At 46.3% G+C, this 12,869-nt stretch overlaps 1 protein-coding gene and 1 long non-coding RNA gene across 3 annotated transcripts in view; one reads left to right on the top strand and one right to left on the bottom strand.

Moving 5' to 3' along the window:
* SUSD4 (sushi domain containing 4) overlaps positions 1-4,389 on the bottom strand; it is an 84,868-nt gene extending 80,479 nt beyond the window's left edge. Inside the window, exon 1 of the mRNA XM_075088792.1 lies at positions 4,263-4,389. Within this exon, the coding sequence (XP_074944893.1) occupies positions 4,263-4,389 (127 nt within the window). The remainder of the gene's footprint in view (positions 1-4,262) is intronic.
* LOC142055198 (uncharacterized) lies at positions 4,360-11,985 on the top strand. Of its 2 annotated transcripts, none has more exons than XR_012659841.1 (3): positions 4,360-4,450; positions 11,068-11,172; positions 11,914-11,985. It is a non-coding gene; the product is annotated as an uncharacterized LOC142055198 (long non-coding RNA). The 2 variants fall into 2 exon arrangements; XR_012659840.1 differs by having other exon boundaries at positions 4,364-4,454.
* The last annotated feature ends 884 nt before the right edge of the window (positions 11,986-12,869 follow it).

The raw sequence follows: 12,869 nt of genomic DNA, 5'->3' as shown, positions 1-12,869 counted from the left end.
GAAAAATCTGTTCCTTCCAAAATAATGAACTCCAATAAGCTGGAGGTTAAAAACAATCCTGCAAAATAACTGATGATTTCATCCAATATACAGAGAGCTCGAGGCTGAAATGTCTATTTTGCTTGACAAGTGAAGCAGATGCACCGAGAGGGAGTGAGTAAACAGACTTCACGAGACGGTATCAGAAAACATATCTGATTTTTCAGAAAATGCTCTTTACAATGTAAAAAGTTTATGCAAGGCAGTTGGGGGGAATCTTTGGCTAGCTTCTCTTGCCAAAAACAACTGCAGGTAGACAAAAAGTGAGCCCTATGGTGGGCCTGCATCATCAACACACACAAAATTTTTGTATTATCTCAAGGAAACAAGTCCACTATCCTCAGAAATCCGAGGGATGTGTTTTGCTAACCACCGCATCCAAAGGCAGTGGTTAGATAGCATAACAACGGCATAACCAAGACTTCATTCAAATGCAATAAAACCAATGCAGTAAAACCACCGAGCAGTAAAAATTCAGCTTTGGTCTAGAAAAAAACCCCCACTATCACTGCACAGCAGCATTCACTAAAATGTTGATGGCTTCACAACATGCCAGATACCTTTATCAGCATGCATGATGCGTAGTACTTCTCATCTTAAAAGCACCCATGTATGTGAAGGGATGATGCCTGCAGAGCTTGCAACCAGGGTATTGCACAGGGATGTGGCTCCGTGAGAGCAAGCTCACAGGACAGTAGCCTGAATGACCTGCAATGTAGAAAGTATGTAGAAAGATGTAGACTTAGGAGAAGTTTGGAGGAACTGGAGCCGTCCAGTCTATGACAGAAGACTGAAGAGAAGGAACAGTACACAAAAGGCAGCCACAAAGCTGAGGAGCAGCAGCTCTGCCAAACATCTGCTGTGAAGAGGACGGGAAATATGCTTCAACAGCAGCAATGATGCTTCAGGACCTTAGGAAAACCTTTCTAGTGTAAAGGCTGATGAAGCACTGGCAAAGGATGCTTGAAGGAGCGGTGGAGACTTTTTAAGATGATGATTAAATAAACATCTTGCAAGAAGAACACGAGTACACCTCGCCCTGCTTGAGGCCAGCGGGCAAGACAAGGTGACATCCCACAGCCCCATCCAAGCCGACGGAGATGCCTGTTGCAGCCCTGAGCCTCTCCACGGGGCCACGCAGAAGACACTGCAGAAGAACAGAGCTCACCCAACTGATGCAGGACAACGCAGCAGACGCATGCCCAGGAGATGTCCGGGTACAATGACAAAAAGAATTTTGTCACATAAGGCCATATAAACTTCAAAACCAGAAGATTACTGAACTTTTTTCTCTCCCTCCTTTTTGACTCCCCCCCACAATTTCAATATAATTCCAGTAATTTTAAACATATGTAAAAATATATTCTTACAGGTATTATCTCCATACTACAGATCTAACAGTGAACTCCACAATGCCTTAAAACTCTGAAATAACTTGTCATCAGCTCCATCCACTTGTCCATTTCATTTTTCTTCTCACTAGCCATCCCACCCTGCTCCTACTTTCTTATTTTCTCTTTTTTTTTTTTCCTACATTATGGAATTATAGCAAAAAGCAAGATAAACAAAGATGATTAGATGAAAGCCACAAGCTGAAGTATGAGAGATTTACTTTATCCTTGGTATCAGCAGAGTTAAATACATCAGGGAGGAATGAGGTATATTGATAGCTGAAAGGTTTGTTCATTTGAGTTCACTTCTACAGCAAATTTTCTGCTAGATCCACTTTGGAGAAAGTCAGAATGTAATAAAGAGAGTTATTCTCTGTAGGGTTATTGACAAGAAAAAAGAGTTATAAGTAGTATTGATTTGGGGTGAAATGGTAGAACGTGACAATCAATAGAGCTTAGACAGATATAAAATAGAAGGAGTCACACAAGTCATGACAGGATTATTACAGGAGCCAAATCCTGCTATCAGCTAAGGAAGAGAGGAGGCTCTAAATGGGATCCAAAATGTAAGCCATAGATTGCTTTATAGAAAAAAAAAAATCCTAAACTAATAATTTTCTTTTTTTAATATGCGAGATAGTTTTTATTTCAGCATATTGTCACTGCTGTTTTTCTAAAGCTTTTGAAACAAATTCTTTCCACCTCCATAGTATTTTCATTAAATATCATCAAAGCTCTTTTCAAATCTCTGAGAGAAGTATGATTATCCTTATTTAACAGATAATGAGAAGATAGAAAGAGATTGGGGCTACATTTTCCAAAGCAGTCAGTAATGCTGGGTGCCTTCTGTCTGGATACGCAAATCCATAAAAAGAGAGTCATACAGACACGAAATTTTCAAAGGTCCCGGGAAACGACAACTTTGGTCGACGTCAAAGGCTGCTTACAAATTCTCATACTCTGGGTTGCCGGCTGGGGAGCCAAAAGCCGAGCCTCCACAGCAAGCTGTGTAAGCACAGTAAGCTCGTTCACAGATACAGAGCCTAAAATAGGAGGGATCCTAATTTACAGTCTTCTGTTCTAATTACAAAGCTCATTATTTTTTTCCACTCAGATGACTCAGGGTGAAAAAAACCCAATAACCATATATTCTACCACATGAAAGATCTGTGCATTTACGGTATTTATATAGTACATAACTTCCGAGCATAACCACACCAGGAAATAATAGCAGTAACAACTTAGGAACAGCAATGAATATTTTTCACTGGTTATTTTAACCACGCACGATCGTTGAGCAAGTTGCCTTTTCCTAGACTCTGGACCAAAACCCAAAAACCTCTTGAAAGATCCTAAAATGCCTTACAAATGGAATTTGATATAGAATTAATCAGACTACCAAGGTGAAAGGCGGCAGTGTTAGTAACGATGAACATCACATACGAATTTATTGCAGGCTGTGATGAAAACTGCTACATTCAAGGGACACATAAACCATATTTTCAAGAACCTCTTGCACTAATCAGCTAAATAAATGCCAACAATCAAACTGCAGGATATACACGGCCTCAGGAGGAGGGGGCTTTGGAGCAGTCTCATTTTTATGAATGGAGGTGTAAGAAGGAGGTTAGAGAAGGACGGGAGCTCACACAACTCCAGTAGCGAGAGAGGAACGCGCAGGACAGGCAGAATGGCATCACCATGCCGAAACGCAAGCTGGCCAGGAAACCATGGGTAACGCAGTTGCAGAAAAAAAAAAAAGCCATTGATTTCTAAAGAGGGACTCGTAGAGACTGCAACAGTTTAAAAGCTTGTTTAGCTGGAGTCACACTTGCAGTCACGGGATTTCTATTGGAAAATGGCATTACAGCCTCGAGATAGAAAATTACGACTGAATCGCATCAGGAGGAGGATGGACAAGATGACCTCTTGGGGTCCTCTTTGGCTATATTTCTGTAAATATATGTTCAGTGACAGAAAACACATCTGGATCAGAACTGCTTGGGGGCTTAGGCATTCAAGTTAGAATATTTTGGCATAAGTCTTTGGCATGAGAAGAAGCCCATGCAATTTTTATATCGGACTCTGTCTGCCATTAGTGATGCGATTCAATCATAAAATGGCTTATTCCCCCAACACAAATATATAATACCATGCCAGAGTAGAAAAGCGAAGCTGCTCTCATCACAGCTAAGTTCATTTTACAGCAAAGCAGTTTACTTTAAGACTTTTCCAGCAATTCAAGTCTAATTATGGAATCAATTTAAAGCAATTTTGTAATTAAATGTACCTGCTGAAAATATCTCACAGGCTCAATAATTTAAAATGATAGCGTAAAAATGTAATTAAAATGAAAAAGGCCAAATAAGGCTGGGTCGTTCCTCCACGAGGAGAGCGCTGAAGGACGTTCCAATCGTTCCGTTTATCAGACCCAAATCGCCTGCTTCCCCCCCAAAATTTCTGCTTCCCCCAGCTGCGCGGGGATTTAGCACCAAGAGGCACAGAGAGGTGTCCGAGCGGACCGCGGAGGGGAAGGCTCTTTTTTTTTTTTTTTTTCTTTTTAAGGAAAAAGCAGGCTGTTTCGAAACCGTGCTGCACTTACAGGGAGCTCCCGCTCCCTGGCAGGGGCCGGGGCGAGGCTCCCCGCTCCCGGGGGTCCCCCGGCGTGGGGCCGGAGGCTGCGCGCCCCCCCGGCGGGGGCGGGGCGGGGGGAGCGGCGCTTCGCTCCCCTCGGAGGGCGCAGGGGGAGGAAGTTTCCCCGCTCCCCCCCTCACCGGGGCTGCGGCAGGGGGAAGGGGTGGCCCGGCCCGGGGGCCGGGGCCGCTCACTCACCGCCCGCCGCCGGCCCCGGGCCGAGGCTCAGCGCCAGCTGCAGCCACAGCGCTGCGGCCAGCGCCCGCCGCCGCCGCGCCGCCGCCGGGAGGGCACCGCCGCCGTTCGCCTGCTTCCCATGACACATCTTCTGCCCGCCAAAGGCATCCGGTTCGCCGCCGCCTGCAACGAAAGAACCGTTTCGCTTCGTCGGTACCCGGGGCTAAGCGCACGGTTCCGTGGGTCGCCCCCCCAGCACCCACCCCCCCCCCCCGCAACCCGCGGCGCGGCTGCCCCCGCCCCTCCCGGCCGCTCCCCCCCCTCGTCACTACCTGCGGGTCTCCCCGTTCCCCCCCCCCCCACCGCCGGCGGGCACCTCCGCGGCTTGCCTCCGCCGCTGCGGCTCGGCAGCCTGCCGGGAGCGCAGACACAGACACGCACACACAGGGACACGCACACGCACAGAGACACGCACACGGCTGTCCCTACCTGGGAGCGGGGGCAGCGGGGATCCGCAGCGCCCACCTGCCCGGCCCGCCCGCCCGCGGCCGCGGAGGGGAGCGGCGCCGCGGGGAGCCCTGCGCTGCGGGACCGCCGGCGCCCAGCGGCAGCGCGGGCAGCCCCGCCGCGGCGCACACGCATGGCAGCCGTGGGCAGGGCTGCGGCGCCCCTCCGCGCTCGCACCGGCGCGGCGCGGCACAAGGAGCGGGGGTCCCGCCGGGTGGCGGGGGTTCGGGGGCGCTGCCAGCGGGGAACACGGGGGGAGGGGCGGCTCGCACTGCCCCGCTCCGGGGGACGCCGGGGAACTTCCACGGGCAGAGAAACGTGAAGTTAAGGCTTACGGTCCTGGTAGTTTCTGGTCGTTTTCACTTCAAAAGAGGGTTCAGGGTGTGCAGCTCTGAGGGAGCAGCTTTAAGGTGCCCGGTGCTTCATCAGGTAGGCACAACGTCAGGTATGAGGTACGGTTTGTCAATGCCGATGCCAGTGCCGCATCATTCGCAGTCGGTGGGAGCAAGAAGGTGCATTACAGAGTGCTCTCACCCATCAGCTGCCATTGAGCAAAGGCAGTATGCCCAGGCCTGCCGGCTGAAGCAATTTGCCTGTTGGGATGCAGCACCCAACTGGGTTTAGTCAAGCTGTGAAATTCAGTGCCACGAATCGCTGAATCGGGCACCGTCTCGTGGCTTCAACAGCTGTGGTATAACTCTGTGTTTTCTGGTGCCATCTACAGTGTGCTGAGTTAGGGGTATTGCCCCTTTACCCTCAGCTGGGCATTGCAGGCCTTCCCTTGCTCAGAGCTAGCGGAGGGTGTCCTTTAACTGAGGAGGCTGCAGAGATGGTGTTTGTGAAACAGATTAAGGTGTACGGCACACTCCTGGGACACCGTGAGGGGTAGAAAACCAGAGACAAGAGAAGACACACTTGTGACAAAACGTACCTGGGCTCAGTGCAAAACCATACCCAAAGATACGTGGGCTTCTACTGACAGCATGTGGAAATAACACATCCCAATGCTTCAAAGGTAATGGTCAGTATTGGTTAAAGGTATACGTACAGCTGGAGCTGCTTTCAAGTGTCTCAGCTACTTGATGCTGTTTCCTACGAGTTAAAACTTAAGGCTATTCAAGAGGGATTTTAGCTCAAATCAGTGCATCATGTATCAGTTCAAAGAGCAGTGTAAGAAGCATAGTTCTTTATCTCTTTACTCTCCCCCGGAGAAAATGGGCATCTCCTAGTGAAATACAGGTCTTCCATTAAGAAAGGAAAAGTATGTGGTCCAATTTTCAGCTAAGAGAGTGTTTTATCTCTGAGATACCTTTGCTGCTGCTTCTAAACAGGAAAATTTTGGAAACTATAGAGCCTTTTCACCCAAGTATCATTTCCTCACTAGGTGAGTTTTCACCTCCCCAGCTCAGTCCAAAGAAAGAGTTCAGGTTACTGATAGCTCTTTTAAGCCAAGCAAATACAACACAGGCACAATTGCATGATAGAGATGATGCTTCTGAGGGAATAAGCTGCTGGCTACTACAAGCGGCAGGACAGAGCAATAATGCAGCAACTCCTATTATCTGTAATAGGAGAATCTTTATTTTTATGTCACTGGTTTGAAAGCTTTAATTTTTTAAATCAAAATAGCAAAAGCTACTGTCCCTAGGGAGCTAGTGCTATTTCTGTTCTGCTCCAATTAAAATGCAAAGTGCTGGCTGTTAAGTCTGTGTTCAGCATGGATGGGGGCATTATACCCAGATACATACTGGCCTTCTGAGGAGGAAGAGATGAATGAAGTCATGCCCATCAGTGTTGATAGGTACTACTTAACTCCCCTCTTTACTGCAGTTTTATCCTCTCCCCACATGTATGTAGCTGTGCTCATGACGCCGTTCAGCCTGAGGAAGGACAACCCAGTGCTCTGGGCATCCATCAGGCACCCCAGGGAGTACCACCACTCCAAACAGCACCAGGAGATCAGCATTCGCTTATGCAGCAGCTCTTCTTCAAAATCTTAATGAACTGTAGAAATTCACCTCTTGCCAAGCAGCACGTGGATGTAGGACGTAAGATGGAGATGGTGGCCGAAGGGCTGGGGCAGGTGGCCCCCAGGGGGTGAAGGAGTTTGGCAGGCATCTCTGTCAGCCAAGAACAGGGAAGGAATCCTGCAGCCCAGGAAAGCCCAAACTGAGTTGTCAGCAGCAGCAGGAGGTGGAGGAGGATGGTGCCTGAGGCAAGCCCGACCACAGAGAGGCAGAGGGGAAGGAGCTGCTCTGCTTTGGCTTGGACTTAGTTTCTGGAAGGCATAGATTGCCTGAAGGGCTACAACAGCTCAGTGACCAGAACTGACATCTGTAATCAATTTTAGTTCATCCCCCTGAGCTGAACTGGGGCCAGAGCAGTGATCAATGGGCTGGACCTGAAGCTCTGAGTTGCTGTTACACACACAGAATGTAAAATATGGGAGGACTTGTCCCCTAACGATCCCCCTCAGTGTTTCACAGACACAGATTTTGTGATTTTTAGCATTCCCACACTTGGTTGGCCCTCCACTATTTATTTTAAGCAAGTATACAAACCTGTAGGGACTAACCCTGAAGTGCCACTGGTGGGTCTAACCCCTCACCAGCACTGTCCCACATGGGCTGGAAACAAGTCAGAGAGATGACATGACTTTTTTTTCTCTGTAAATCCTCACAGAGCTGCCTCCATCTCCCCATGCTGCTGCTGTGGCTAAAATTGCCTCTCGCTAGCAGCCATCCCCAGAACGAAGACAAAAAGCGCCAGCACTTATCTGCGCCCACCAAAAGCAGGTTCCTGTTGTTCCAGCACGTAAACGTCAAGGTGGTGCCGGCAACAGAGGTAGATCTCAGCTTCCTTGTGGAGGGTTGTGCGTGCTGCCATGTGGTGAGAAGCATTTCTGGCCAGCTTCACCCTTGTCAGAGGGAGAGGGCGTCAGCTCCCCTCCAGCTGGTGCATGCAGCAGGTTCCTGGCTGCTTCTAGCAAGTGTAGGGTGGGCATCCCAGCTAGATTTTGGCTGTTTGTGGGTTTACAGCTTATCTTCTCCCAGAGCTTTGTAATCCTCTTCATGAGTAAAACATTGTGCGTATATCTGAAGTTACAGCATTTTATTTTTATCTTGCCATACAGACTAATTTATTTAATTCACTTATTTTTATCTTCCCATGCACACTCATTTATTTGATTATCTTATTGTGAGATTCATGCTGGATAAAAGGCTAGATTAAAAAATGCATCCAAGCCAAAAAGTGGTCCCTCACTCCAGGCCAAGTGGCAGGAGCAGTCACACTGATGCTGCTCCGGACTGGGGAACAGGGAGACCATGCCCACCTTCTGCAGCATTTGACCCTGAGTCCTTAATACAACATAATCATTTTCTCTGTGTGTGTGTGTGTGTGAAGGTGTAGGAAGTGCTGTTCAAAGCATCCAAGGCAACACAGAGCCTGTGCCATCGCCAGTCCACGCAGTGCTCCTGCAGTGTGAACCTGATGGTTAGTGTTGCCCGGCTGGTGCTGTGGCACAGAAAAGTGCTTCAGGATGCCAAGCCAGGACAAAAGAAGGACAGGGGGAGCCAAATCCAAATCTGGTGTAGTCTTGTTCACACTGCTTATTGGGAAGGTCTCTGGATTAAATTATTTCCAGAACTGCAGACAGGTATTATTTCAAAGGGAACAAATTTGTTCACTCCAAAAAAGAGCTGGGGAATGAATTAACATGGGTGCAGTGTGGACAATCTGGGAGCAAGACCTGTGAGTGGAGATAGGGTAGACACACCCAAAGAGCTGCTCAGTATCTAGGGTAGGAGTCAGATGGAATGGGAGCTTTTAAGTCCAAATTTGCAATACGGCTCTCCTCCCACAACTGAAACAGCTATGTCTTAGCCTGGGGTATGCCAAAATTCATTAGGCTGTTCCCTTTTTATCTGAAGCCTTTGGACACCCACTATAGTAGTTATTCCGGCAGTGGTCCCACACTCAGCAGCTCAAGAGCCTGAGCCTGTCCAGGACCAGGAGACACATATGGGGCTGCGTGTGACCTGCACTGTCAGGACACTTCTCGATGCCAGCCAGCTCAGGCTTTCCACAAAGCAAACTGTGTGCAAAGTAGGTCAGAGCAATGTAGTTCTGCCCACATTTGCTGGGTAATATAACAGTTACAGCTCTCCTCCAGGAACTGGGAAACCAAATTCCTTAGTCTGAAGGAGCTCAAACCTGTATCTCTTTGCTTTTTTCAGCGTACAGACACTATAGACACTGAAGCTCCATCTACATAAGTACGCTAAATGGTTCTAGGACACCAAATCTCATTTCTCTGTATTCTTAAAATGTTATCACACCATTAGCTTGGGCTACCTAACACTCTTCCAAGCCTGGTTCAGGAGATGCTATGGGCCAGAGACTATTCTCTGTAGGTGGTTTGTGTACAGCTTCTCAGTTTCAGAAAGTAAAGAACTTAACTTTACTTTGGGGCCACCCAGTTGGCCCCACTGCATGAGGCTGGTCATCAGCACCTTTCATTTGCCAGCAGAAAAAGTAACCCAAAATGTTGGTACTGTATCTTTGTGTGATTAAGTATTTTTTAATTTTATTTTACCTATAAAGATATTCCTTCTCCCTATTCTACCTGCTCAAAAACAAGGTCAGAAGGAATCGTCCTAGTGATGTGGCTTTTGGGTAGGTAAGTTTCATCCTTATTTTGATTCCAGCAAGTGTGAAAAGGTTGTAGTAGTGATTGTAGCTGAGGGTAATGAGAGAATTCATTTGTGGCAGTGTGAGACTGCAAAAAAGCCATCAGGGCAGGGTAGTTGCAGCTGAACGAGTATAGGGGTGGTCAGTCCTTGGGGAAGAGAATAGCTTAACGCAGCAGTCTGCAACTAATTTTTTTTTTTAATACAAAATGGCAATGACGAGCACTGAGATTTGGCTGGCAGGACATCATTTCAGGCTGTAAATACATATTTTTAAAATACATGCTTCAGACCTCCTGGCCATAGACCAGCTTCCTTTTTCTTCAGCCACAGGGAAGAACTATTATTTCCCAGCCTACCAGCCCACAGGTATTCCTGAGTATTTTCCAATCTATTTCCAAGCGTGCTTTGGTCCCTACCAGAGCATGCCTGGAGACCCTCCTCTTCATCGTGGCATTGCCTTTGCTTGACTCTGCAAGAGGCTACCCCCCCACTCCTCTCTGGGTAGATTTGTATTAGAAATCTTGATTTCATCACTTCAGTTCATCCCTGTCTAAAAAGGCCAGCTTTCTCACCTACATTTGCCTGAAGAAGGTGATTGCCATCCATTCAGTAATTGCAGGGATTGCAGGAAAGCAATTATTCTAAACAGAATACTTTAAGGTGATTGCTTAGAAGAGAGGCTTGCCTCGTAAGTGTGCTTTCAAGAACCGGTTTGCAATTAGGAGGATAATTATTTTCATAAATTCTGGACCACTAACAATTATGATGGCTTAAGAAAAGCAGCCCTAAAATAGTTGAGTCCTGATTCTGCAGATGCTAAGTGCTGGCTGCTTTCAACTCCTACCAAATTCAAATGAAAGTTGAAGGCATTAAGTTTCTCACAGTCGGGATTTAAGAAGATGCTTTCCCTTCCTTAAATGTAATCACTCTTGTTTGAAGGGGGGGCCACCCTGAAGAAAATGACGGGAATATAAAAGGAGAATTCTTTTTCCTTCACTGAGCCATTAGCACTGACAGCCATAAAACCACATCTGGGACCAATACACAAACATTAATAACCAGCCATCAGTGTAGTTTTACCAATTAGTGCTAATTACATTTCATTAGAAAAACTGGCAGCACAGGGAGGGTGGAGTTTGGACTACTTTATTATTTCTTACTGACTTAATAACTAATGAAAAGTTTTAATTAACATAAAACTATATTTTTATTTCCATCAACATAGTTTAGAGGAGATTGCAGGGAAAAAAGTGATACCTGGCTAATTGGAGAACCTGACTACATAGCACTTACCGGGAGGCCTGTTATTTAGCACAACACATGGAGATTTTTGTATTTTTCTGATTATAGCCAAATTGTACTTGTCACTAGTCCTGTGACTACATTTGGCCCTTGCTTTCCGTTAGACAGTAATTTCCAGCAGAAGAATGGGAAGTGAAACAATTCTAGGACCTGAAACAATTTAAGTCAGTTATGAGTGCTTTTCTTTTCATCCCACTGGATGAGAAGAGGCTAGCAAATACAAAGTGCAATATGCAGTGTTTGATTTGCAACACCGTTCTGAGCATGAATAGCGTTCATCACCCTTGAGTATAAACTCATGATTAATTTTTCTATGCCCACAGCACACTTGACACAGTTAATTTTCTTCGCATTATGGCACCTGAAGTTCTGTGTAAGAGAACCCAGTGTCTTTCACCTCCAGCTCACAAATTCGTCACTCACTGAAGGTTAGTCTGTGTAAATTAAGGTGTCCAGCCCCATCCATTTTCCCACTGGAAAAGTTCCCAAATCGCACTTTCTGGCCCTTTTCACCAGTTCGGCAGAGGCAGCCAAGAGCAGGACGAGGAGGCACACATTCGTCTTCCACTGCACCTTTGGGGTGGGCAGCACAGCCCATTACATAGGGAACTGCACAGAGACAGCAAGACACAAATTCCTCCCTACCACTGCCTGAACTTACAGCTACAAGCAAGTCTTTTGGACTGAGCTCCCCCAAAGGGCACTTAAATTCAAAATTGCAGTCTCTAGGCCCCTGCTTAGCTGCAATTTAACTCAAAGGCACTTCACTACTTAGAAAAAATTCCCAGGGTTTTGGGGGTGTGTTGCTGGGTGTGGGGCACAGCCTCAGCAGCAGGGATCTACTGCTTGCCTAGGAAGAGGTGTATCTCCATGTGCTGGATTGACAGGAGTGTGTGAGCTAGCAAGATGCTTCTTGAGAAGGGTCTCTTTCAAACCAGAAGGGATGTGCCTTCCCTTGTCCAAACTGAGCAGCTGAGCTTTCCACCCAGGTGCAGAAGAAATTTGCTTCCGTGGCCCAGGGGGATTCAGGCCCTTGCATCTCATGTCTCTGCAGGGTTGTGTTGACACAGTGTGTTTGCCTAGAAGCATTTAATTAACCATGTAGAAAAGTAAAAATATGTGCGCTACCTTTTTCCTCGCATAAAGAGCAGCTTTATATATTTCTTCAGGCCACACGGAAAGAAGGAGGAATTGGAGTGGAGTCCCCATGAGAGAGGAGAATGAGAGAGATGAAGCAGATGTGTTCACACATATTCTTTGAAAGGCTATGGCACAAATTGAGCCACTGTTTGAGAACCCTTCCAGTGCAAATACCCATACCTTTACAATCCTGAAAGCAGAATAACAGAAAAAGCTAAAATGTCACAATTTTATAGCACTACATAATGGCTTTCTAAGCTGTGGAGATTTTTTTATATTGGGTCCTAACCAAATGCAATGCAAAAACCTTAACTTCATAACACATGGTCAAATATGATTTCGGTAAGAACTGATTTACATGCATCTTACATATTCCATATCTATGCATTTTTATGTTTCTTGATAGAGATACAGCAGTTTCTGTTAACATCATTTCATAGCAAAGCCATGCAAGAGCTAAAAAAGGATAGTTGCATCATTGTTACACTAGAATTTTTGTAACTTTATTTAGCATCTGTTCTGATGCACATATTAAAACCCACAGTATCAAATCGCAAAACTTTTAGAAAAATCCGCACTGTAAAGAAGCAGCCATATATAGTGTGAATTAGTGCAGCCAGAAGAAAAGGACCAGAAAGAAAAACCTATTAGACAGCGCTCAGCGTTAGCTTACTTTGAAGAAGCAGAGATTTGAATCTGAACTGTTCTTGTATCTAATTTCCATGTTTATTTTCCACTTTTTTCATGTAGCCACAAAAATAACTCGATTCAGCTATAGCCACATTGTATTGCGCCAATTGTATCAGCTGTTTATTTGGCTCACAGTACAGGCAACAGTTCAGGTTCATTCAGGTTTCTCCCTGCATGTGATCTTTTTTTCCTTTTTGGTGCTGCATTTTTGTGGTTGAATATCTGTCAGCTCCTATCAGGTGAGATGATAACAAATCTAAAGCTGTCTAGAAAAACCATGATCACCACTACTGCA

Source organism: Phalacrocorax aristotelis, chromosome 3 (assembly GCF_949628215.1).
Source record: "Phalacrocorax aristotelis chromosome 3, bGulAri2.1, whole genome shotgun sequence".
Lineage (NCBI taxonomy): Eukaryota > Metazoa > Chordata > Aves > Suliformes > Phalacrocoracidae > Phalacrocorax > Phalacrocorax aristotelis.
The sequence above is the reverse complement of the archived record's forward strand: the minus strand, read 5'-3'. Positions and strand labels throughout refer to the sequence as shown.